Source organism: Phoenix dactylifera, chromosome 12 (genome assembly GCF_051530095.1).
Source record: "Phoenix dactylifera cultivar Ajwa chromosome 12, Ajwa_hap1_PhDact_Kaust_v1.1, whole genome shotgun sequence".
Lineage (NCBI taxonomy): Eukaryota > Viridiplantae > Streptophyta > Magnoliopsida > Arecales > Arecaceae > Phoenix > Phoenix dactylifera.
This window is the reverse complement of record NC_143201.1, coordinates 16,707,049-16,734,600: the sequence shown is the minus strand read 5'-3', so window position 1 is coordinate 16,734,600 and position 27,552 is coordinate 16,707,049. Positions and strand designations below refer to the sequence as shown.

At 37.5% G+C, this 27,552-nt stretch overlaps 2 protein-coding genes across 3 annotated transcripts; one reads left to right on the top strand and one right to left on the bottom strand.

The window, feature by feature from the left end:
- Positions 1 to 6,846: 6,846 nt before the first annotated feature.
- Positions 6,847 to 9,345, top strand: LOC120108694 (uncharacterized). 2 transcript variants are annotated; one of them, XM_089926724.1, is made up of 3 exons: positions 6,847 to 7,425; positions 7,510 to 7,585; positions 7,687 to 9,345. In XM_089926724.1, the coding sequence occupies exon 3, from the start codon at positions 7,708 to 7,710 to the stop codon at positions 9,100 to 9,102; it is 1,395 nt and encodes a 464-aa protein (XP_089782850.1). In that variant the 5' UTR covers positions 6,847 to 7,425; positions 7,510 to 7,585; positions 7,687 to 7,707; the 3' UTR covers positions 9,103 to 9,345. The 2 variants fall into 2 exon arrangements, with proteins under 2 accessions (XP_089782850.1, XP_089782849.1); XM_089926723.1 differs by having other exon boundaries at positions 6,847 to 7,585.
- A 5,059-nt stretch (positions 9,346 to 14,404) lies between these two features.
- LOC103695694 (sulfite oxidase-like) lies at positions 14,405 to 26,735 on the bottom strand. The gene is made up of 12 exons (XM_008777085.6): positions 26,516 to 26,735; positions 23,359 to 23,474; positions 23,207 to 23,269; positions 23,075 to 23,111; positions 22,901 to 22,982; positions 19,684 to 19,802; positions 19,447 to 19,542; positions 17,156 to 17,266; positions 16,951 to 17,052; positions 16,338 to 16,385; positions 16,032 to 16,247; positions 14,405 to 14,753 (listed from the first exon to the last, which is right to left on the bottom strand). Exons 1-12 carry the CDS (start codon positions 26,588 to 26,590, stop codon positions 14,625 to 14,627), a joined length of 1,194 nt encoding a protein of 397 aa, XP_008775307.2. The 5' UTR covers positions 26,591 to 26,735; the 3' UTR covers positions 14,405 to 14,624.
- Positions 26,736 to 27,552: the final 817 nt, after the last annotated feature.

The following is a 27,552-nucleotide window of genomic DNA, read 5'->3' as shown; positions in this document are numbered from 1 at the left end:
ATGGATTACATGCTTTTTAAGATGAAAAGTGGACGGCAGATCCGGGCTTTGCATAGAAATTTCTATGCACTCGCTCGTTGGCTTCTTAGATATGTAACGACCATATTTTTTTGGTAAAAAACCACTAGATCTTTGATGAAGCCAGTTCAAAATTCAGATTGAATTTATAGAATGAGGCTTCTAGACAAGCCCAATTTAGAAGCTAGTCAATAATCCAGTTGGCTTAATCCAAACTTCATTTTAGCGTGCATCCGTTATGTGGAGCACTAAAACACAACTTGGATCAGTTTGGTCTGACCTAGCTAACTTAAACCCAATGAAATGATCCAAGTTGAGCTAGTCTTGATTGGTCTATTTCTTTGGCAGGACTATTTTTAGAGTTTGCTTGGTTGGATTAGATTTGTTTCCACTTTTCTTACTCGTGATAGTTAATGCAAGTTGCATCCCTAAAAGTACTTTAAGACAGCTGCATGCTATTTGATATATTCTCTTATAGTGGGTTTTCATAAGGGCTTGCTGTTGTTAATTTAGACTCAAACCTATTGCAAGTGCTCTTATCATTGGAAAGTAGCTCTAAAATCTGTTATCCATGTTTTTTTTTACATTATTATTTTTCTACATAAGTTGCTAAGATCTTTTTTATATTTTCATTATACCCTTTATTATATAACATTATTATATGTAATAACTATATTATATTATATTGATATTATTATATTATATTATATTATATTATTGTATTATTATAGAGTTAGGGATATTTTAGGAATAAAATAAAGAAATTATTTTACCGGTCGATGGGAAAATGACTGGCTCATCTCCTAAGTAGGTCAAACATTTCCTTCATTTTATGGACAAATAGTATGCACGGAAAAATAACTTACATGTATAGAAAAGCATGTTATAGTGTGCTTCTATTATATGCTTAACTCTGTTATCTATGAATGCTTAAAGAAGACAGCATCATTTATCATTAGCTGAGGCTTGTTCTATGAACCACAATGATGTTAAGGAAAAAAGGAAAAAAGGGAAAAAAAAGGGGAAAAAACCTAGAAATTTCAATGTTGGAAGTAAAAGAAGGCTGGCTTGTGCTGACCTGCTGAGAGTGGGCTCTTGTGCAGCTTCAAGGCAATGCTCAATCTTTGTCAGGAGAAACAGAGATTAAACTCCAGTTAGCAAAGGATACTCTCCAATCAATGCCGAAATCTATGGACTTCACAAGAGACCAGTTGTCTAATGTGGTAAGTGTCAGGAGTAAATCATAATTGGTGTTATGAAATTGATGCATCTATCTCCATTGATAGTCTCCTCAGATAGCTAACAAGAATCCAGGCTGATGATGCCTTTAATGGACGTGGACAAGCAGAGGAAACTCTTAAGCATGGACATCGAGATACTAGGCCGGAAAAGGTGCATGACATGGGTGCGGAATACCATTTTGTACAAAATTTCTAGTATGGTAAATCCTTATCTGTTGGTTATAATGAAAAATCCATATACGTGAGTTTTTGTTTTCATAATTATAAATTATACCTCTGCATTTCTTTCAGTAATCGCTTCATGCAGCGGATTTTTCTTCTTTACTCAATGCAACGAGGAGACATGATTGCAGGATTACTGCTTGACTTCGTGTGCAACCTTGATTTATTCCACATCTCAACCAAGGATGAAAGCAAATTAGCAAGCTTTTCGTTTTCTTTTTTTCCCTCCAAAAGCAATTGAAATAAGGCAGCAAGAACATGAAATATTCCGTTCATAGTGTTCACAATAGAGATTGATTGGATGAGTTTTATTGATCAACATTAAATTATCCAAGATATGGATCAAGAAATCAATCAATCAACTTCTAAGTGCTCTGGGTACAAGTTAGCAAATTGAGCTTTCACATATGACCTGAAAACCCCAAAAGACAAAAGTATTAAAAAAGATATCTAACTGGAGAAGTGAATAAATAAATAGTAATCCGAAAAGAAAAGGCAAATTTATCTAAAATAACCAGGCATCAATCTATAGAGCTATGGGGTCAACCGAGCTCTAAGGTTAATGAGTCTGAAACAGCAGGGTGGGCCTGCTATCAGGTTTGACCTTTAAGGTGTAGCTGATTGCATTGCCGACTGGTATACACATTTCTCACTCAACCTAAACTTTTCGGGCTCGTTTGGTTCGCGGGAAAAGAAGGAAAAAAGTGTGGTCAACGGAAAAGTAATGAGATGCGTTTTGTTTGGTTGGAATTTTTAAAGGAGAGAGAAGGAAAAGTTATATTCCCATGGGAATATGATTCCCACATTTCATGGGAAAGTTTCTCATGGAAAAGTTACTTTTCCATGAGGCAGGAATCACTCCATTTTTACTTTTTTCCAAAAAGTCCCTTCAGCATTAAAGAAGCATTAAAGAGGCATTAAAAACCTAATTTTTATTAAGGGCATAATAGAAATTATACATAACTTTTCTAGAAAAGTGGATGGCCAACCAAACATAAACACTTTGGAAATTTGTCACTTTTCCATGGTCAACCAAACATGCCAAAAGTATTTTCCTAGGCACCCTCTTCCTAAGAATTTGTTTCCCAGGAATCATATTCTTAGGAAGAAAAATGCTTCCCGCGAACCAAATGAGCCCTCTATGTTAGAACTTCTGCGAAATGGATTCAACTTGGAAACACCGAAAAAAATACTTGGTTGAAATGCACACAAAGACATCAGATTTCAGGTTCTTCAAAAATATAGAAAACCATGGCAAACTCATTCTTCCGCGGTTTGCATGTTTAATTCTATGGTTGTTCATTGTCTCACCTGTTAATTTAGCATTGATGATGTTCTATGTTTGAAGCTTTTGGAGACTAAGTATTGGTTCCTACATTCTTATTTATGAATCTTTTTCCTTTGCAACAAATAAGGCTGCCCAAGCGCATGTTGAACTTGTGGAGGATGCAACCACTACAGTAAAAGTGTGAAAAGCCGACGCTTAAATGCCGACGCTAAGGGAAAGCGTCGGCATTTCCTGCTCCCGCGCCAACCTTTCCCGACGCTGTTGGTGAGTGTGGGAAATTTGAAGCATTGGACGACGCTTAAACGCGTCGTCGTAGACTTGAGGCTAAAACGACGCTTATAAGCGTCGCCAAGGCCCCCTTAAAACGCAGCGCCCGACCCCAAGCCCGCATTCTTGCCCTAGCTACTCCCGATACCCCTTGCCTTCGTCTCCGGCGCTGCCCTTGCCTTCGTCTCCGGCGCTGCCCTTGCCTTCGTCTCCGGCGCTGCCCCCATCTCCCTCCTCTCCGGCGGCTGAAAGCCACGAATCGGACTTTCTTGACGCCAACGGCCACGTTCCAGAAGGCCTACCTCCTCTACGGCGTCGACCGACCGACTCCAACGCGCGCTCCGCCCGAGGTAGTTTCTCCTACTCCATTCTCTCCCTCCGTCTCGCTTGTTCTCCTCCTTCTCCTCCTTCCTCAACACGCTCCTTCTCCTCTTCTTTTGTATAAGCCTTGATCGAGCTTCGTCCTCGAGAATCACACCAACTATGGCAAAAATATGTTTTAAGGGGATCGGAGCAGCTCAAACTAGGTTAGTGCCTCCTTTGTAATGGAGATGAGCAACATTTGATATTAGAGACATCAATATGTGTTGTAAACGATAAGCCACCTACTAAATTTTTTCTCTGCGGAGATAGCTGGTCACAGCAAGGAATAGACCTCCCTTTTCATGATTAGATCATTTTTCTTTTAGTCTATTGCCCTTACTCTGTTCCTTTACTTTTCTGTCTGCATTAGGGATCAATGTGTGTTGGAAAAAATGGTTATCTTGATATTCTATTCCAACATCAAGGACTTTCCTATTTATGATTCGATCGGTTGTCTTGATATTCTATTCCAACACCAAGGACTTTCCTATTTATGATTTGTTTGATTTCGAGAGACTCCTCATCCTTATGTATTTTCTTAAATTTTCTGATTGCAATGGGCATAAATGAGTAGAAAAACAAAAGAAACTTGTTGGAGTGATCTTCTGTTCCTACTTCATATGTTGGTAGATTTCTCATTTTCTCTCTGGGCATTTACTGTTTACTGTGTCTGCTGTTACCTAACTTGCCATTTTCTTTCCTTTTGAGAATACTGAGATGCCATTATTTGCTTGTTTAGTGTCTGTATGCTATATGGTTGTTTTAATCTAAGCTTGGAATTATAATTTCTACCACCATAATTTTCTTAGTTGAGCATTACTTGTGGTGAAGTCTCTCTTGTTTAGGCCATGAGAGGTTGGCGGTAGGAAAGAAGGTTAAACGAGAATGTATTCTTTAGTAATTCTTTCTTGTTCTAAGCATGCAACCTTTAAAGAGTAATTGTGCAGGCTCTTTCTAATTCTGAGCATGCAGCCTTTAAGGAGTCATTGTGTAGACGTCTGTGCTGGTAATTTATTAAGGGCCAAACAAGACGGCAAAGATCTTACCTCACTAGAAGAGGTAGAATTTTGGGAAAAGCTAAAGGTATGATGCTTGATCGGGGAACCAGGAGTGTTTTTTTTTTCTCAGAAAAAAATACCTGACCAATTTTTATGAAGCTTTAGCCCTTTTGAGATTAGAATATTATAATATTATTCATTTTGTTACTATCATACTGGTAAAAATGAGATGATGGACCTATTATGATTTTTTTTTTATTATGATGTTCTGATTGACCTTTCAGAAGGTACTTATTTGAGTGAAGATATCCATGCCTGTCCAGTGGTGGAGACTGTAGAGTCCTTTATCCTACTGTGGAGAATTCGGTTTGAAGTCCGTAATGTTAGGAAGTGTTATATTATGTTTGTTTTTTAAAATAGCAGAAAATGGTAAATTTTGATGTTATATACTTTTATGTACTTTTAATTGTTTACTTTCTGATGTCTTGGTTTGAAACAATGAAAAACAATAAATATATGAAATACCCTATATTTACATGACTTTCACAATTATTTTATCTATGAGGAGGAATTGACTCGATTGGAGGTAGTGAGAAGGATGATTACAACACCATAAAGAAGAAGTTTACTGCAATAATTTTCAGAACATATTTTTATGTATTCTGAGGTGAACTCATAATTTTTTTTCTTCGGTGGCTTATTTGCATTCGAAGTTTATTGTTTTATGACATGAGATAATTTTTGACTTCTTGAGGAGCCCTTTTATGTTTAATAACTAGTTTAATCAAGTGTCATGACATACTAATAGCTAGATATGCTTATATGTTGCACTTGTTGTTTCCACATAAGGTTTTTATCTGGGAAAAAGTTAGGAAAATTAATGCTTTTTAAATTCAGTAGTTAGTAATTATTATTCATATTTCCTACTATATCTTTTTTTTTTGGGCCATGTATTATTACAGAACTTTATGTTGTTAACATGAGCTGATGATTGGAGATAAACAATTTGAAACATCCAGTGTTGCAGAAACATTAAGTTTGTCGCAGCTATTTTGTTCTATACTGTGATCGTACTAGTTGGTACCATGACTGCATTTATTATTACTTCGAGACTGAATAACTTTTTTTACTGAATAGTGAAATTATATTTATTGTAGGATTGCAAGTTGTGCTTTTTTTCCCTGAATGGTTTACTTCATGGTGACTTGGTTCATGCTCGACAGAATTTTAAAAAGCAATTCATTTGATGCATTTTGAAGAAGTAATTCTCATATTTAGTTAATCTTGTGGAATTATGCCTGACTTAAAATATGTTATTAAAATGCACTTTCAGAAATTTAGAGCCTCCATTAATTCAAATTTCTTAAAAAAAAATGTGTATATGATACAGTGTATACATATAAATATATATACATACTTACATTGTTCATACATAGATACTTATATGTGTGTATATATTCATGCATATGATGTATATTCATTGATATGCATGTATTAATAGTTTATGTAAATGCATATGCACATGCATAGATTCATGCATATGTTCAGTGAGATGTATAATATTTGTAACATATGTGCGCATGTACATGTATACATGGACTTATTTAAGTGTTCATATTATTTGCACAGACTATTTTAGGTATGAATGTTTGCATTTATGTATTGTTTTGGTCAAGAGCGAACTATGTAGGACAAAAATGATTGCTAGCTTATTAATTGGCAATTTCAGCATGAGCTTTTGTCCCTTGTTATGACTTGCATTAATGTGAAGATATCATTTAAGTCTATTTTGTATCTTGTGGAAAAAAGAGACATTGATGTTCATCCTGAGGTTTATTACTTTGTGGATACCTTTGCTCAAAATGGCTTCCAGTAATGGACTGTTATTTTTGTGATCTCTCTGCAATAGGTTTTTCTCATATGTAGCTTCATGAGTAAAGATTAGAGAATTATGTTGGAAACTTATGCGAGCTTGTAGTTGGTTTGCATTTTCATGTCCGTGCTTTTTACTGTTTCTCAAAATTTAATGAAATATGTTAGAGAAAGTATAGCAATGTGTTGTACATATGTACCAAACATATACATATTAGCAAGATGTCCATGGATTTATCCTTTCTTTCTTAATGATCAACACATCCAAGCAAACTATAGAATATCTATATGTGCTGTATGTGAGTTCCCCAGATTATAACCAGCCACCATTAATCTTCATTAGATTCTTATCACACGTCATCTATATATAATACATTTCAGATTGCAGGAGCACATTTATTCATGGCAGATTAAAGTGGAGAAGATTCGATTGGTTAATCACTTGTGTAAGATGCTTTTACACAAGTAACAAGAATATTTAATTTACTCATGAACTGCAATGGTGGAATTTGATCCTCCAGATTATCCTTGGTAATAAAGTAACAAGAATATTTAATTATTTGCCATTATTATAGATTTTATGATTTACTCATGAATTGCCCATGACTGATTCAAAAACTTTGATGCCTTACAAATTAATGATGCTATATGTTGTTACTGGTGGTCTTGTTTTTGCTACTATTTATGGTTAGTTCTCACCAATTCTATTTTTCTTGTGAAGAAATATAATAGATAGTTTCTTTATTTAATTAGAGTAGGATAAGTGCAAAGTTTAGACCAAAAAAGGAATCTTATATTCTAGTTGTTCAGTAGATGCAGGGAGACATTCTTGTTGTATCAATATCATCGAATATACTTTATATTATATTTAATGTAGCTTTCTTCTTGAGAACATGATTTTGAATTAAATATTCTGGCAAAACTTTTCCTGCCTGTCTAGCTACTATCTCTGCTTTAACTATCATAGCTGGTATCCCAGTAGTTTAGGATACCAGCTATGAGTTTTTTTTAAGAGCTACGACATTAGCATCTCAAATAGAGCATCATGAAATACGAAAATACATGCTCTTCTGAGAAGCATTATCTTCATTCCAGACAACATATTCGGACATTTAAACATATCAACAACTTGCAAGGATAAGAAATCAAACAGTAGGTGAGTTGATGTTTCTCGAACTGGTTGTTGTTGACATTCTTAAATAAATTTCATGTGTTCATGCTTGTGTTGGTACATCCACAGGGATTGTAGGTGAAGAGCCCTCTCTTTCACCCCTTTCACCGACACTGTTATCTGCAAACTTTAAGCTTGCTGAGTGGTAACCTTTCTCTTTCTCATTCTCATTCCATTCAGCTGCATAATATACTTCTTCTGTTGCATTTTACTTAATTTTGTTTATCTTTTTTTTAAAAACTGCAGTTCAATCGGTATTCTAATAGAATGGACAAAAGTTGGATAAATAAGTTAAGATCTAGTACTGAATATTTGGATGGAGTTCAGAATTTCATTAAGTTTGCTTTTGAGAAATCTAATATGAACGGGAAGATTTTATGTCCATGTCAAAAATGTGTAAACGGTTCTGCTCTTGATCCAAAAATTGTTGAAGAACATTTGGTATGGAATGGTTTTCTAAAGGGTTATACTGAATGGGTACTCCATGGAGAGTTCATACCTTCATGTAACCAACCCTCCGATCTAGAAGACACCTTCAATTTTGGATGTAGTGACACGGAACAAAATTCTGTAGAAGAAGATGATATAAGGGGCCTACTTAGAGATGCTCTTGGACATAATATCAGAACTGTAGGAGAAGATGAGCGTGCAGTTATTGATCAGTCCATGCATGTTGAGGAATCTATACATGCTGATGACACAGCTCATTATGATAACTTGGTGAAAGATTGTGATCAAGAACTGTATCCGGGTTGTAAGAATTTTACGAAGATTTCTTTTCTTCTGCATTTATTACATTTGAAATATTTGAATGGGTGGTCCAGCAAGTCTTTTACCATGCTTCTTCAATTATTAAAGGATGCATTTCCGGAAGGTGTTACTCTGCCATCATCTTCATACGAAGCCAAAAAACTGATAAAAGAGTTGGACCTTGGATATGAGAAGATACACAGTTGTCCGAATGACTGCATTTTATATCGTGGTGAAAATAGGAACCAAGAGTCGTGCCGAATATGTGGAACCCCACGATGGGGAAAACATAAAGATGACGAGAATGATTCGTTGACTGAAGTGGATGCTGCACCGACTAAGAAAAAACCGGCTAAAATTTTGAGGTATTTTCCTCTTATACCAAGATTGAAAAGGATGTTTGCATCACCGAAGACGGCTTCCTCGATGAGATGGCATGACGAAGGCCGTACAAAGGATGGAATGTTACGACACCCAGCGGATAGTTCCGTATGGAAAGCAGTTGATGATAGGCATCCCGAATTTGCTTCTGATGCTCGCAGTGTCAGACTGGGTTTGGCTACTGATGGGTTTAATCCCTTTCGAACTATGAGTTCGACATACAGCACTTGGCCGGTTGTTTTGGTTCCATATAATTTACCTCCATGGATGTGTATGAAACAGTCTTCACTCATTTTGTCAATGGTTATTCCAGGTGATAAGGGCCCAGGTAATGATATTGATGTTTTTTTGCAGCCTTTAATAGAGGAATTGAAACAGTTATGGGAGGGTATTGATGCATTTGATGCTTTTACTGGTCAAACATTCAAATTGCGTGCAGCTCTTATATGGACTATTAATGATTTTCCTGCATATGCTAATTTATCCGGTTGGAGCACTAAGGGGCGTATCAGAGATTTTAGAGGATGCTAACTTTTTTGAGAATGATGACAATGCATATGGACAGGAAAATGATGATGACACATTGGTTGCTTCTACACATAAACAGTTATGGAAAAAAAGGAGTATTTTTTTTGATTTACCTTATTGGGAGTATAATCTTCTTCGACATAATCTTGATGTCATGCACATAGAAAAGAATGTTTGTGATAACTTGATTGGAACATTGTTAAATCTTGATGGAAAGACTAAAGACAACTTGAAAGCGCGTCTTGATTTGAAAGATATGGGCATACGACAAGAGCTTCATCCGACAGAGCTTGCCAATGATAAATTTTATATACCTCCTGCATGTTATATAATGTCTACTCAAGAGAAAGATCTTTTTCTAACAGTTCTGAAAAATTTGAAGGTTCCTGATGGGTACTCATCGAATATTTCACGATGCGTAAATCTCAAAGAGCGAAAACTTTCAAATCTTAAAAGTCACGATTGTCACATTTTGATGCAAGATATCTTTCCATTGGCTTTAAGATCGTCAACACCGAAACAAGTTTTTGCAATTGTTTCTCAATTGTCATCATTCTTTAAGGCATTATGTTCCAAAGTTCTTGATCCTAAGGAGCTTGATCAATTGGAGTCTAATGTTGCACTTACACTATGCCATATGGAAAAGATCTTTCCTCCTGGATTTTTTACTATTATGGTTCATCTACTCATTCACCTAGCGGCGGAAGCTAAACTTGGTGGACCGGTTCACTGTGCTTAAAGAAATTTATCAGAAAAAGCTCTTATAGCATGGGTCACTGTGCTTCTTTCTCACTGTTAGCTGCCAGGTTGAGGAGAAACACTAGGGTTTTGAGTTTTCTCCATGAGATTTTCTGTTGTGACATTAGTATGGGGTCTGCTATTGAGATGTCGAATTTTTGAAAATAGTATTTAGTAAATAGAATACTTTGCTATATATTGAAAAAAATCAATCTGCTTCAGATAATGAAAGTGAGCTTTTAGACAGATTAGTCAATAAGGTATTCCTATTAATGTTTTCGTTGTAAAGATAGCTTGTGATGGAATCTATTTATGGAAAAGATTGGGTTTGGATAAATAGGCGTTGAGGTATTAAAATGGATGATTGCCTGGCAATAAATGCATGAATCATGTTTCGTGCTTAAAATGGATGATTGGTTTTTACATGGATACTTTCTATGCTATTTCAATGAAATACGAGGATTCTTTGCAGTATATTATCACATTTGTCAGATGCCTTTTTCTTGAACTTTTCTATGCTATCCAGGAACCGACCTACTCACCAATTCCAACATCTACTGGAGTATTGACAACAGCAAGGCCCCTTTCTCAGGCAAATCCTGTTGTTGAATGTGAAGCCGGTCACTTGACAGCTAGGAGTGATGTCTACAGCTTCGGGGTTGTCCTTCTTGAGCTCTTAATAGGACGCCGGTCTGTGGACAAGACTCGCCCGAGCAAGCAGCAGAGCTTGGTTGACTGGGCTCGCCCCAAGCTTAATGACAATATTGTAGAGATGATGATGCCGACCCTTGATACATATTGTAGATTGTGTACTTAGGAATTTGACTTGTATGTTTTTAGAATGTTTTTGAAGTACAATGTAATCAAATATGATAATATGAATGCAATCAAAGTTCTTGTTTGTGACTCATATTTTGTTATATATGTGATTCAGTGTATTTGTTTCTATTGTTTTGTAAGAATTTAATGTACACAGAGTATTTAAAAATTAATTTTTCAAAATTTTTTTTTTAAAAAAAATTTAATGCGACGCTTATAAGCGTCGGGAAAGGCCACACGGACGTTCCTTTGCCGACGCTTTTAAGCGTCGGCATAAACCCGTAGTAACCAACCGTTCATGCCGACGCTTATAAGCGTCGGAGTCCGTTAGAATAAACGACGCTTAATAGCGTCGGGAAAAGCAACAGGATCGTAAACTGGCACGCCTCTAACGACGCTTTTAAGCGTCGGGCTATAACCATAGTAACCAACCCTTCTCGCCGACGCTTATAAGCGTCGGAGTATGATAAACGGAACGACGCTTAAAAGCGTCGGCATAGACCAACGATGCTTTTTTGACGCGTCGGGTTAAACCCGACCCACGCCCACCTGCCCGACGTCTGACCCACGCTTTGCGGTGCGTGGGCTGGGAATTCGCCGACGCTTAAAAGCGTCGGTAGAGACCACAAAAAGCGCCGGCAGATATCTTTTATTTTGTAGTGAACCTTGCTTGTGCCCTTTAACTGAAAGCATGACCGAGTTAGAACAGCCGTCAGCCGTCTTGCGTAGCTGAAGGCCACAAGCAGGTCAGCTGCAAGTGGGTTAGGTTAACCTAAACAAAACTAGGATGCAGCCGAAAATGGATCCGACCTGCATCAAACGCCCGTTAGATTCTTGTCTATTGATGGATGAGGTTTAGGTAGCCCTGTCAAATGAGCAAGCTATTCTTGAGTCAGCTCATTTTTGGCTCAAAATTTTGCATTAGTTCAGCTCGCTCATTAAGCAAACAAGCCAAACTAGAGCCAAGCTTAGTTTGCTTGAATTTGGCTTGATTGAGCTCAAAAAATGAATGTATAACATAGTTTGTATATGATCCATTTTTTTATGATGGAATGTTTGTATATAATCTATTATTTTAGTTACTGTTGTCCATGTAAAAAGTTATATTTTTTATATTTATTTAGAGTAAATTACAAAAACCATCATGAGATTAGGGATAAATTACACTCGCACCCAATAGTATGAAAAATCTACACATACCACCTGATGAGGTTTTTTTTATCCAATACTTCAATGCATAACTTAACAGAATGTTAGTCAAATCATTAACTTTTAATGAGACCCATATGCCACATCAGAATTTTTTTTAAAAATGACAAATAATCTTATAAAAATCTTCTTGAGGTTTATGTTTACTACACTTACACTCAATTTTGTAAAAATCTACACTTACACTCATTTAAATTGACAATGTTAGTGAAACAATTGATCTATTGTAAAAAGTCAAAATTACCTCTGTTGGGAGGGTTGAGGGGCGACGGACTTTAGTCCCACATCAAAAGAGTAGTGAAAAGGACTGTGCCTTATAAGGAGGGGCAGCACCCCTTTCCTTCGAGGGCGCCCACGGCATGTGGGACAAACCCGTGAGGATGGATGGCGAAGGCGCCCATGAAGAAGCCCGAACCCGAACCCAGAGCGAACAATACTCTCGAGGGGACGCAGTTCCTGAACACGCTCTAACCCAATGTGCTGGTGGCCCATGCAGGTCGCCCCCCAAACCTCGGCACAATCCTTCCCATTTGGGGGTATGTTGGGGGGGGTTGAGGGGCAACGGACTTTAGTCCCACATCGGAAGAGTAATGGAAGAGACTGTGCCTTATAAGGAGGGATAGCACCTCTTTCCTTCGAGGGCGCCCATGTCATGTGGGACAAACCTGTGAGGATGGCAAAGGCGCCCATAAAAAGGCCCGAACCCGAACCCAGAGCGGACAATACTCTCGAGGGGGCGCAGTACCTGGACACGCTCTAACCCGATGTGCTGGTGGCCTATGCAGGTCGCACCCCGAACCTCGGCACAACCCTTCCCACTGGGGGGGTATGTTGGGGGGGTTGAGGGACGACAGATTTTAGGCCCACATTGGAAGAGTAGTGGAAAGGACTGTGCCTTATAAGGAGGGGTAGCACCCTTTTTCTTCGAGGGCGCCCACGTCATGTGGGACAAACCTGTGAGGATGGCAAAGGCGCCCATGAAGAGGTCCGAACCCGAACCCAGAGCGCACAATACTCTCGAGGGGACGCAGTACCTGGACACGCTCTAATCCGATGTACTAGTGGCCCATGCAGGTCGCCCCCCAAACTTTGGCACAGCCCTTCCCACTGGGGGGGGGGGGGGAGGTATGTTGGGAGGGTTGAGGAGTGACAAACTTTAATCCCACATCGGAAGAGTAGTGAAAAGAACTGTGCCTTATAAGGAGGGACAGAGGGCACATCGGGTTAGAGCGTGTCTAGGTACTGCGTCCCCTTTGCCATCCTCACGGGTTTGTCCCATATGATGTGGGCGTCCTCGAAGGAAAGGGATGCTATCTCTCCTTATAAGGTACAACCCTTTCCACTACTCTTCCAATGTGGGACTAAAGTCTGTTCACATTTTGGCCACCTCAGCATAAAGAAAAGGAAACAAATTCAGTCGCATCTTTCGTCTCCTCTCCTAAATGAATGAAACCCTAGTCGAGCACCCCGTCCCCCTCTCTTAACCAAATGAAACCATAGCCAAGCACTGCCGCCAAGAGTGGGGAGCTCTTATGGTGCAACATTAAGGGGGAGGGCGAGAGGTGGCGATGGCAAGTGCAGTGGTGGAGGTTTTCCAGCCAGGAAAGAATCACTGATGAGGGCATCGAGAAAAGAGTTAGGGCTACTAGCTCTCAACGGCACCATCGGCTATCTTAGGGAATAAGGGGATATAAAAGTGGGGTGCCACCACTTTTATTACCTGAGAGGAGAGGGTTTTTATTACCTGGATGCTTAGGTGTCACCGATTTTACAGTTAGCCTGTGCCTTGTACTGTCTGTCTATGTATATGTACATGCCCAAGCAACCACAGGGGTTGAAAGATGAGCTACATAGCTACATACTGCTGAAAAAATATTTAACGCCATCAATGTAGCCCTGGACTTTTTCATGAATAACCACATGATCAATGAGTAACCCGTAACATATTTCTAAAACAGAAAATAATGACTGATTTTTTTTTCAGAAATGAAATGAAGTGGATTTTTCTGCAATCTTTCTGAGAACCAATAACATATTTCACCAAAGAATAATTATGACAGTTACTCTGCAACGACTTGTGAATACTGCTATAGATGTTCAATTAGATTATCCCCACGGGAAAGAACTTATTTGCTGTCCCTGTCGGAAACGTCTTTTGAATGGAGTGAAATTACTTGTGCAATTGGTCTTATCAATAGCATGTTCCATGAGAAGTATTATGAGGTCCTTGTTTTGCGAGCCGAAAGACCCTAAAATCTCAATGAAGATTAGGAGGATCATGGACTAAGGCCTTTCAGCTGTATTGCAGTTCCACTCTTCAATGGCGAAGTGGTTCACAATGATGCCTGGTTCAATTATGCACTAATCCTAAAGGAGTATAAAGAGTATTTCCACAATAAACATTTCCGGACCCTAAAACCCATATCACTGAACACTAAATTGACAGGGAGGATAATTGTATTGGTGCAACATAACTATCAAGGGTCTATTTGTGCAGTAACCATGAAAGCCAACCTCACTTGCTGAAAAGAGATGCAAATAACACAAGGAAAAATTATCATGATATATGTCCATAAAAGGTCCCATCTTCATCTGTGCATGGTTATTTCATTGCATTGCATGCATGAAACTCCAAGGAGCACTGCTAGCATAAAACCTAAAACATTTAGTCTTACTCAAACACAAACTTGACAGGATTAGATAAGTCTCCTTGTGGATGGGTAATCATTTGTTACTGGGGCTATTTTAGATATCTCCAATCACAGATTGGAATTGGCTATTTGCAAGGCATTTCTTACTCGGACCCGATGCCATGAAGTGTTCAGTATTCCTCTCAGGTTCCATATGTCCACTACATTTTCAGGTTGGACATTTGCTGCTGAATCAACCTGCCCAAAAAGAGGAATAACACAAAAATGTCAGTCTAAAAGCATGAAAACGAAAGAAAATAAATGAATTTACAGGCTTAACAGCAACTGCAATATGTCAAAAGGTAAAAATCTGATATAAAGCAGTAGCTTATCGAACCAGATTAGAACCAATTTTGAATATCAGAGAACACTCAAGCATGTCCTTCAGTAAATTTACAACGATACATCCATAGCTTGAAGACATCTGGAAAGATTGTAGCACGATAAAAACTCATGTTCTAACATTTAAATCATCTTCAAGAAAAATGTGATAGACTAGTACTATTGCAAAGGCCTTGTTAAATTTTATAAACGGACAATATACAGTAGTAAATAATCTTCTTATTTGAAATAAAATTCTAGTCAGTAAGAATTAGCCTCAAATTACGTAATTTATAACTGCCACCAACATATATCAGACAATAAAGAAGACCATATGTAATTTACTAGCAACTGCAGGTCATCAGAAATGCATCAGAAGTTGAGAAAAATTATAATCAATTCTTTTCGAGAGAGAATTGTGGAAGAATTTTGAAAGGATAGAAAGCATCAAAAAACAGAACCACTGCTGCGTTGAACTAACATGTCTAATGATCCTTCGAGTACTTCAAAGGCTTGGCCCATATGGAGCAAATTAATGTGTTATAACACAGTAAAATGGATTCAGATCCGCACGTGTACTAATGCAGTACTCCACTAATCCCTTGCTTACATTGCAAAACTGAAAAGACTTGACCAAACAATCATATTTTGGCTTTACTAAGCAACAAAGATAATATAGCAATCCACATACATCCCTCGCTCACATCAGCAGCAAGAAGCATCCAAATCCAAATGTTTTTTCCACTACAGTTATTTCAAGAGATGCTGCATCAATCATTGTGGCATTATCCATGTTACAGCAGTAGTTAGCGCCATAGATACCTTAGCTTGGAATGTAAGTATATCACACTAACAAATATCTGCATTATTTCAGTCAAAAGGGAATTCTTTTTCTCTTGAATTAATAATAATAAGAATAGCAGCAGCAGCAGTAGAAACAATATTATTAATAATAGCAATAATACTTAGTAATAATAGTAGTAATAGCAACAGTAATAATAATATTAACAATAGTAATAGTAATAATAATAGCAATAATGGTGATAATAATAATGATGATCATAATCATAATGATGATGATGATGATCATGATCATGATCATGATCATAATAATAATCATAGATGATTATCCACATGATAGCAGCAAATTCCTACCGCTTTAGCAATCACTTCAGCATTTCCTGGTATCTCAACCACGGCCTTAAATAGAACCCAAGCCCACTTATCACTGTTCATATCATCAGATACATATGGATCGCTGCCCTTCTGATGCCTCTGTGCTTCCACCCATGTCTTTCCGCCATCAACAGATATGTCCACTCTTTCAATTCCACGCCCACCACCAGACACAGCATATCCAGCAACAGTAATCTGCACTCCAACAATCAATTGAAAAAGGTTATTGACCATACATCACCACAAAATCAAAAGAAATTTGAGTATGCTGGAGATCTAACTAACCTTTCCTTGCTTGACATAATCCACATCATCTAGGGAACAAATGGCACACTGCCAGTACACAAAATTTAGAAAAATTGGGGGATCAATTTTCTCAAAAACTGTGAGAAAAGCAAGTGATAAAGAGAAAATATGCAAAGTTGCACTGCTATTCAGTTAATGCAGAACACATATATAGAACACATACATGTTAGGTAAGATTCAAATTTATCATTTACCATTTATGCCCCATGTAGTTTTTGACATTGGACTGGATTGTGCCCATCAACAGTTGGGGTCCTTAGTTCATCATGATCTAAATGAGACTCAACAATTACACATCAGACTGTGAATCAACTACTTGGTCGGCTCAATGCGAAGAGTCAAACGGTGAACCCACCAAAAGTTTTGTCATCCACAGAAGGATTTCTCACCACCACCCCTAAATGTATTCAAAACCAAAGAACATAAGCCTATGTTGTTTGTTCTACTTATTTTAATATCATCTAACTTTATATTATGAATAGTTTCAAATGATTTAGGTCTGAAGTTATACTTTCTTTATTCAAAATGAACTCCATACACATGGCATAGAATTGAAGAGGTTGAGCAACAGTGAAGAAAAATGCAAATATACCTGAACTGGAAAATCCATTTGAGGCCTTCTGGTAGACCAATTGATATTGTCCCAATTAACTGATGGTGGAAACATTTTGTAATCCTTTTGCATAAAAAAACCCTGATTCAAGGAGATATGATTAACAAGAAACTTTCATGGTAGATAAAATCAAAAACTGCTGTAGCAAATAAAATTAAAAGAAAATGTTCAATATTTCAGTAACCTGGCATTCTTCTTGAATGATGTTGATTCTATCTAACCATTTAACTGAACGTGCGCCAATAACACCAGGAACAACCACACGCAATGGATATCCATGATCACGATTGAGGACCTTGACATAATAATAAACTTCATCAGAAAAGTTGTCATAGCATACTGTGGTCAATAATGACACAGTATCAAGGATAGTGAGATTTATTGATGCCAGAAGTAGAATTTTAATTTACAAGCGAACTACTATGTATTACTATTGTGGGGTGTATGCTGGAGCAGCAGGCAGATATAGCCCCATCATGCACATGATATGTGAGAGAGAGAGAGAGAGAGAGAGAGAGAGAGGTTAGTCTCCTTACAGTAGGATTGGGGTTTCAATCCTATCAGTGCAACATCAAGAAAGGAAGATTTAAATTGAAAACTTGACTATCAAGCATGAGTTATAAATATAGGATGCCTGCAAAGCACTAGTCAAATGTCTTCAGGTTTCTTATGCTCAAGTAGTTCCAAAATGGACAAGTTTACATAATTGTGTTTTCGTTAATGGCTGATAAGCATCCTAATCAGCTGAATTTTAGTTATTCTGGTTCAAAATTCCAGACTAAGATATTGTAGATCATAATCAATGGTATAGAACCTTTAACTTAAAACATCCATCACTAGTTTTACATTGTTACAGTTGAAACTTGAGACCTACTAGAAGGATATTAGCACAACTGTTCATACATACATATGTTAACACAAAAACATTGAGAGAAAACAGACCTCAAATGCTAAAACTAAAAGAAAATTTGGATGCCAAGAGTTGAGTTCTGATAATCCTTCTTTCCTTGCTTTATTTTGAAATCCATAAGATCCATTAAGTAGAGTTAGCATCGTGTATAATCTTAAAAGTTTGCATATCATTAGCATGGCTTTTCCAATTACGCACTAATCCTTCAAAGAGAATCCCACCAAGTTGTTAAGGAAGACATGCTTTATATGAGTGACAATTTATATGTTGAAAGTCAACCTCCATTGCCATTCATCATCAGCGAGCAATATCCTTAGAATGTAAAACAAGGCAAAAATAAAAATGCCTTTCTAATTGTCCATAACCACAACTATCTAGCCTTTTTCCAAATATTTGGTATCAGCTTTGTTCGCCAAGTATTCCTATTAAGAGGACCCCCTCTGATGTTATTCCAATTGTATGGCTGCCTTTCCAATTCTCACATGTCGATTCCTATCATTTCGTTTTTTATTTCTTCTCAAATACCTTCTTAAAGAAATTGATAATGTCCCTCCCTTGCACAACATTACATAGGCCACAACATGTATGCACGAGTACCATGTTTTTGATAAAAGATCATTGTCTCCAAGGAATAAGGTGGGCTTTGGTGCAACAGTAAGGTTGCTCCATTTTGACCTAGGCGTCACAGATTGGAAACACCAAAACAGTCTCCAAGGACTCAGTATTGATCCACTACTACTTTATGTTCCCTAAGTATCAATCTCCCTCATCTATGATACGTTGTTCAATGTTTGCAAAATGATTCCATGCCAAATATGGTTTCAAGCAAGGTATACCGTCTCGGTACCGGGCCCCGTAACGATTCCACGCTATCACTGTTGGTAAGGTATAGGGCCGGTTTGGTGTATCGAGTGTCGATGCGCCCCTCATACCGTGTACCAGTACCGAAGCAGTATGGTATCGTACACTCCGTACTGCCCAGTTTGGTTTGGTACGGCGTACCATGGTTTCAAGGACCTAATTCCAATTTCCTTGAGAATGGCAATTTTAATGCGGTCCCCAAGGAGATTCTATGCTTTCAATAAAAAGTGCAATGATTTTCGACACATTAGATTGGAAACGGAGGAGCTCTACCAATGCGATTTTGTAATTCCAACTGACCAACATAGAAATTTCCTGATTCATTGGCAAACCACAATGATCTTTCTGTATCTACTTTACTTTCTAAGCACTGCAATACAAGAAACATAGAAAAATATAAAAAGAAAAATGAGACACTTTGCAAACAAATATGGATGAAATTTCTATAAACAACACATAAGCAAATTATCCATTAGCATAAAGGAAAGAGATCATAGCCAATGTCAGCACATCCAAGGAATTGGGTTCGAAAAAAAGACCGAATAAACATCAAAGTGAAAAAGAAAAAGAATTATCATGAATTTAATATGAAGGAAAAAACTTATAAAAATGGCAATTTACATGATAATCATGTGAAAAGCCCAAAACTTTCATCAAGTATCTGGCAACATGCTCAACATTCATATGAATTCAATACTTGTTACCTCTCCATTCATTTCATATGCAAGTAAGACATCGGCCTCAGGATTTGTGGCCTGCCCCAGGGGAATTGATGCCTTGTAGGGACCACCATTTTCTTCCTACAAAGTTGGAAATTAAGAAAATTGAGTCATAATTGCTAATCATTAGCAGACAGAAGAGCTAAGAGACTAAATATCACTACCTAATTTCTTAGGTTAATATATCATAGATGGTTGCAGAACTAAAGATACAATACTTACTTTACACTTGTCGACACTAATAAATTCAACATGCTTCCCTCCTAATGGCGTGACTGTAGTGAGTTGGGATATTCCAACAAGTTCAAGAACATCTGATAATTTAGCTCCTCCCCAAATTGCTGGAATAAAGGCCAATAATGAAATTACAATTTAAAATACTACCAAGAAAGATAGAAAAATACATAAGAATGTAGTTTTCAAAGGTACCCAAGATCAAGATGCCTATGCCTGTAAAACAATCTGAATTACAAAGTCTTTTAGTGAAATGGCTTTTTCTGGGATAAAAAAGGAAAGATCAACTCTTAATAAGAGAAAGAGTTTTTGCTGTTTAAAACATTCTAGACACTATTCATCGAACTAATATCACACAATCACATATATCCAAATAATTGAAGAAAAAACTTAATGTTAGACATACTTTAGGGAAACTTGCAAAAAGACCCCTCACGTTTGACAGATTTTTACTTACCACCCCTCTTGTGTAAAATGCTATCAAGACACCGTCTAAAATGACAAAATTATCCTTGACCTATGTTTTCTTCACGATGCTCTAGTTCAGGACCTAGGCGAAGCCCCACCTACCTCAGGAGGAGATGTGAAGGACATGCCTCATGAGGAGACAGTGAAGAAGGTGTTCTCAGGAATGTTAAAGCCAAGGACGAGCTTCCTTATCTGCGAGATGGGAAGGGCACTACAAACAGCCTAACATTTTGGATCAAGAGGGAGAGATCTCTAAATTTCTCTCATCTCTGCCTCTAGATTCCTGAAGCTTGTTGCCAAAAATGAAGCCAGCGACTTCAAGAGATCCGTCGATAAGGACCCCTCATCCCCACTTCGGATGTCTCCTCAAAACATGGAACCAGCCTTGCCTTGAGCTCCTGCCCACTTTTCTTGCCACGATGAGAGAAATTAGGAAAACAATCAAAAGAGAAATTAAAAAAAAAGTAAAAATGGAAAAAGGAAACAAGGAGAAGATGATGCCTATGATTTTAAGAGCTTGAAGGGCGCTAGTCATCCACCCCAAACAACTGATGTCATGGGTATTTTAGTCCAAAAAGCAATTTAAGTCATCATGTCATGGGCGCGTGAGGCAACTCTACTAACGAAGATGAACAACAAGATCAAGTAACTAAAAGGGCCTAATTAAAACTTTTAAAGCTGAGGGGGTGTGAGTGAAAATCAATCAAAGTAGAGGGTGTGTTTCCATAATTTTCCCTATATTTTACATAATGTTTTATACTCATGGTAGAGTAAACTCAGAACTTTTCACCTAAACTAAACTTGAAAGTAGTTCTTATTCTCATTACGCACCAACCAGCAAAATTTGACATTCCTTTTTCTATTCTCCTGATTTTTTAAAACTTCAACCTTTTCTATTTAGATATATTTATATAAAGTTTTTTGACACATGGCAGAGTAAACTAAGAACTTTTTCACGAAACTAAGCTTGAAAATAGTTCTTATAATCATTGTTTTGCCACCTTTTTGACTTTTACACACCAACCACCATACTTTCACATTCCTTTTCGATTCTTGCTGGATTCTTCTTTTTGATTTTTAAAAACTTTGAACTTTTCTAACTTTTTTTAAATCTGATTATTTATAATTTCATTTCATACTAAATTCAGAATTGATCGTTATACTTTTAACAAAATTTAATCTATCATTTCAAGATCATTTAAAATTTTAGGCAATTTTAAACATGATATTTTATTAGCTTATTATAAAAAATAAGTTCCCTGATTTAAGTTAAAGTGCATTATCAGAGTTGGTCAATGAATTTTGCAACATTAAGTTTCTGGATTCAAATTCCACTTAACCATGAGAAAAATTATTTAATTTGTGCATCTTCACTTGCACTGGATATTACATCTGTGCCAGATAATACTAAATTGGAAGTTTGCAAAAATGCCTCTAGATTAACACTTATTGTGTAGCATTGTCAGCAACAATATTTCAGACATTTCATACCACAACATATAATCTTAATAGATTAACATCATAGAATTATCACAAATGCATCTCCAACCATTTGATTTTCCAAACTTTATTAAATGTACATCCCACATTACTCAGCACAAATGAGACTCTAAATTAGGTTAAAATTTGTTGTTTTATATCTACTTCCCCAATCATTCCTTACTAAATTGAAAGGATATAATTCTACTAAGGGCATGGTGCTCACTTCAGAATCTTGATCCCTCTTGATCCATTACTCCTTATTCCTTGCTACTATTTATTTATCAAAACAGTCCTATTCAATTTGCATCCAATAGTTCATTGTTATGTGAAAATAAGAGAGGCTTCCTGAGTGTATCCTGCATCTTCATTTTTCATCAACATAACTTCCATGCTCTCGGCCCCAAATGCACTCCCATGACCACAACTATTTGAGCTCAGCCAATTAAATCTTACCTTGAAAGTATCTGCAAACGTATAAACCAAGGACTGCCGAACCGGTACTGGAACCTGTACCGGTCAGCGGTCGGTACGGTTCGGTACTGAACCGGAACAGTGCGGCACTGTGGCAATAACCGGGACCTGTACCGGTCGGCGGTCGGTACGGTTCGGTATCGAATCGGAACAATGCGGCACTGTGGCATTATTGCCACAGTGCCCATAGTCAACCGGTTCGAAACCAGATTGACTCGGTGCGAACCGACAATTCCGGTGGGTTCTGGCTAGTTTTAGTCTAACAAGGACCGGTTCCGGCCAGTCCCTTTGTGGTGCTGGCTCGCAGGGACCAGAACCGAATTGAAATGACAAACCAACCCCGTTTCGCACTGGATCGGCTCAGTACTGCCTAAACCAGGCGGTTCGGCCCGGTTCGGCAGATCTTAATATAAACTTTTCCTTCTATTTCTCTCAACCTTCCTTTTAATATTCATGATGCTCATATCCTTTCAGTACCTTTCCCTACAATTTTCCAATTTCCTATTCTACTCCATCCCAAAATTTTGCCAAATTCATTTTCTCTTTGTATTTGTGAAGCAATCCTGGATATAGGAAATAGACCACCAAGATAGTATCCACAGTATCAGCTACAAGTAACTGAGATAACAAATGTTCATCATCATCAAGCTGGTGGACAGAATTTTAAGAAGCATTTTTTTCAAAGGAGAAGCATTTATTCACAATAAAGGTCTTGAATAGGAATAACGTAAAGTTTCCAAATAATGACACACATTACACTTAAATGCATGAAAATATACATTACCATTTCCTAGAGCAGCAACATCCCAACCAACACCTTTCACTGTGCGTGTTTTGCTCATTGCTGTCCTTCTATTACCTGCACACTGCATAGCTTATGATTAATTAGACCAAGTTTTCATTCTCATGTTTTTCGACCAAACAGTAAGAACCTACTAGGCACCATATCACATTTTACCTGTAAAGTGGCAGTAACATTGTATTTGGGCAGTTTCCTGTGAATCAAGTAATAATTTCAGTTCCTTGTTTGAAAAGATGAAGCATCTTATCGGCTATCATACTATAGCATAATCATCATGCATTAATTTACCTAATATCGGACATGGATAGATGTATAGGCTTCTTGACCAAACCATCTATGGAAACACGGTATCTGCTATGCCAAACAAATACAAGCATTCAATATACAAATATTTAAAATGTATTTCATTGGACTTGAAGATGCATTGCATAGAAATTGACCTCTCAATGTCATCAACTATTGGAATTGGTCCATGATTTCTCTTATAAAAGAAATCAACAGGAGTAACATAGGATGAAATAAGAGCTGCACGAGGAGGTTCCGCATTAAATGGCTCCTGCGCTCCAGAAGCAGATGCAAAATATTTATAACGCAGCTTTTGGAGACAATTTCTAAATTTAGATCCTAAAGAATTGTAATAAAGCAGTTGTTTGCAAAGAATAGAAAACATAAAGAGAAGTAGAGACTTAAAGGACCACAGAATGAAATGACCTCTGAAGTAAATGGCATGTAGAATATTGCTGCTACAGTCTAGTATCTAGAAATATCACACAAAAAGTAGGTACCAACCTTACTGCTTAGCCAAAATTTCAAGTAAACCAGCTAGACACAGTACCAAATACATAGTAATACTAATCGTGAAATTGATACAATCTCATCAGAAGAATAGTGGCAAAATGATAATTTTCATCTCTCAATACATACTACTAAGCCCTATTTATAAAATGTCACCCGGAACCTTGTTTCAGGTAGGCTTGCAGCACTTAGACCCAAACCTGAACCCTGATCCATGTAACCAGTTTATGAATCATCAGATGGATGATGTAAGATGTCGATCATGCTAAAATGCGTTCATTAGGATCAAGTGCAGCAGCTTTCACCGTAATTAATTCTTCACAATGAAAACAGAGGACCCAGAAAATGGGGTTTAATAGGCACGCAGTCATGATTGGATTTTTCCATATCTAAATATTGTTTCCCTGAAAGAAACTTAAGAGTCAGAAGCTCTATTCAGGGCAGCAGCAGCACCTGCAACTCACACCGTCAACTAAATTTTCACCTAGTATGTGATATTTTATGATTTATTACAAAGGTCATAGCCAATTATCATAGGATTTATTATTTTAACATTATATAAATGCATGAATTTCTTTGTTTTGCTGTAAACTTTTGAAAATAGAAACACCAAATACAATGGAATACAAATATTTCTGTTATTTTAAATTAACTTATGTAGCATTGTATCATCTAATTTTGTTGAGAGCACCAGTTTGCTTCTCTCATATCAGCTCATGATGTAGACTACTTAGAGACATTTTCACTCTCAAACGCTTATGAAGGTGCTATTACAAGCTGTTGATTCTTTAAGGTAATCATCAGTACAACATTTTGTAATTCCATAATTGTGACAATAAGCAGCATGCTCCAAAGTCCAAACCATCGCTTGCCTCTACCAATAACTAATCACCATAAAACCCAGGAACCGCAACATTTGCTAAATAATGCAACTATATGGCACTTCCATCCCATCTCTAAAAAAAAGAAGGAAATCCTAGGGCAGAAGTTATTGGAAACGGTAAGGAGACCTTAGCATAGCACATTGACCGCATTATTGTTTTGCTAATGTTACGACTTACAAGTTTTAATTGCACAAAAGTTACTTCTAAATATAATATAATTTAAATTAAGTTCCTAGTATTATATATTAAAATTACGTTATAGACATATTTTTATAAGACTTTCTTAATGTTCACCAATAACAATTACTTGGTTCCACAGTAATATAAATTTGTCGCCTAACTTGTGTTTCTTATCGACTAATATGACAATTTTCATTTGTATATTTTCTATTGATGTAATAGCTTTATCACATTTGGTCTTTTGAAGCATCAAGATTAAAAATAAGAGTATCAAAGTTAGCTAAACTTTGTCACAGATTTTATTAGATTTAACATGTTTAATATTTTAATTACAAGTTAGCATTATATATGTAACATTTTATATTAAAACAATCAGGTGTTTTCTTGAGTTAACAAGATTTTCTAAATGAATGATTGGGTATTTTATGTTGTTTCCATTTTTCAATATCTCTCCATGATATTCTGAAGTTAACTGTTAAGTTCAACAGTGCATTAGCTAAAATATACATAATTTTATGCATCGGTGTTATACAATTACATTCAGTGGCCTTTTACATATTTTTCGATCTATCAATATATCCTACTCCAACAATAAGTTTCAACTGAAAACCTTGGCTACATGATGCCCAAATAGAAGATTGTCAACTCACTAAGTTAAACAATTAACTTATGGTAGCATCCCGTAACAAAACTATTGGTACAAAAACATCAAATTTTCTCCTATAAAAGTGCAATGTTCTCAAGCAAGCAACAGCCAGTGTCCTCTCATTTTCCTACTAACAAGCATGTTAAATTTCGATCCTTGCAGCAGGCAGTAAGGATGATCCATGAAGTGATCAACTTTGGACATTGACACTCACCTTAGAAATATCCCATGACTTGATCGTTAAGAGACAAAACCAGAATTGCAGATCGTCAGAAACTTATCACACCGAGCATAAATTACATTAAAGGCCCACGAGGAAAAAAGAAACCTATACAGGGTCACAGAAAGTCAGCTAAAGTGGCAGCAATGAAGTCTATAATTGGAAGAGGATGCAACGTATTAACATCCTGCAGGAGCCCTATATCATAGTAACAACTATCCAAAGAGCACTTTCCAAACTTCCAAACCTTCATTTAATCTTACTTCTCAAAAAAGGTGCGAACGCTCAAGCTCCAATTTATTTGCAATCAAAATGTAATTTTTCATATTGAAGATAAACTCACAAGTTCAGTTTACAATTTCTAGACAAAATTTCTCGTGTCACAGATATCATAGCGAATATTAAAGTCCCCGCTAAAAGATCAACAAAGTGTCCCGAATACTCCCACTTCAAGGTTTTCAAAAGAGTCCAAACTTGATATTAAAGTTGATTCAAGTCTAACAAAAATTTCAAGGATGTAGTTAATAGGATATGAATTAGACGGATAATCTACGGACTCATAAAAGCTTACAAAAAAAAAAAAAATACAAGAACAAAAATAATGCCTAGGTAGCACTTTTCTTTAATTCTTCCATTTTTATATCCAGATTCGCTTCAATAATATATCTCCTTAAACTTTATCCATTTCCATCATGTTCCCACTGCATTAAAAAGTGACTAGATTCCACAACAAGAAAGTGCCCACAAATTTATCATCTAGCATATATTTTTAGCTCATAAAATTACTCAACTGCCTCCGAAATCAAGAGAAAAAAAGGGGAAAAGGAAGAAGAAAATTTTGAGAACCAAGAGGTTGGGAAGCGATCAATAACCTTGGAGTTGATTCTGAGAGCGGGATGACGAGGGGGCTCTTGAAAATAATCAGAAGGGCCTCTGAGGCTTGGCATTTTTCTCCCTAAAAATCTCTTTTGAATCCCGCTTCCCTTTTTGATCGGAGGATCTGGGAATGGGAGACGAGGGATATCGACTATCGACGGCCATCGGAAACTCCGAGAGTTAAATCCGAGGAAGCAGCACGCTCCAGTCACGTGACATATGTTGTTCCTTAGGTATGACTGTACTTTTGCATGACGAGATCCTTGCGAGAAACCTGCTTGGGCCAGACCGGGCTGGGCTCCGGCCGGCATTTCCCTGAAGCTTAACTCAATACTTAGACCCGGGCCCGGCCCGGCCCTCGGTTTCAAATACTTTAAAAATGATACATATGAGTAATTAATTATTACCAATAACGTACCACATCTTTTCTCTATACCTAGTGATGGGGGGCAAAATGGATCGTCCGGCCCACAGCTAAAAGGCTACCCAGTTTCGGCCCAATAAACGCCAACGTCAATCGGTTGAATCCTCACTTTGGCCTAGAGTCAGCTCGACTTCGAACTCCGCCAAAAGCTCCATCAACTTCAGATATTCGCCGGCTCCCCCGACCAAGTTCAGGATGTCTCCAGTATTCGCCGACCCACCCCGACCAAGCTCGGGACGCCTATTTCAGTAGTACGCCCCGACCCTTAGCTCGGGGCGTTCCATTAAGCACACCTCGAAACCCGGAAAGCCGAGCTACTCTTGGCACCCGTCAAGCCGACCTCGTCAAACACATGATACGACCTCTCAACGGGCTCGGCCTTGCCAACGACCACACCCATGTGCGCGCTTACGCCCATCTACGTGGCCGTACGTTACAACACCACTGTGCCACGTCTCCATAGCAGGCTTTCAACAGTCAAAGGACAGCACCATGACTACTTCGGCCATACCTTGTTGTGATTGTCAACACACTACCGTTCTCAAGAATGGGCAGTACTATATGCCACCAACCAGCTTAAGCTGCACGCCATTCGGCTCAGAGCCACGT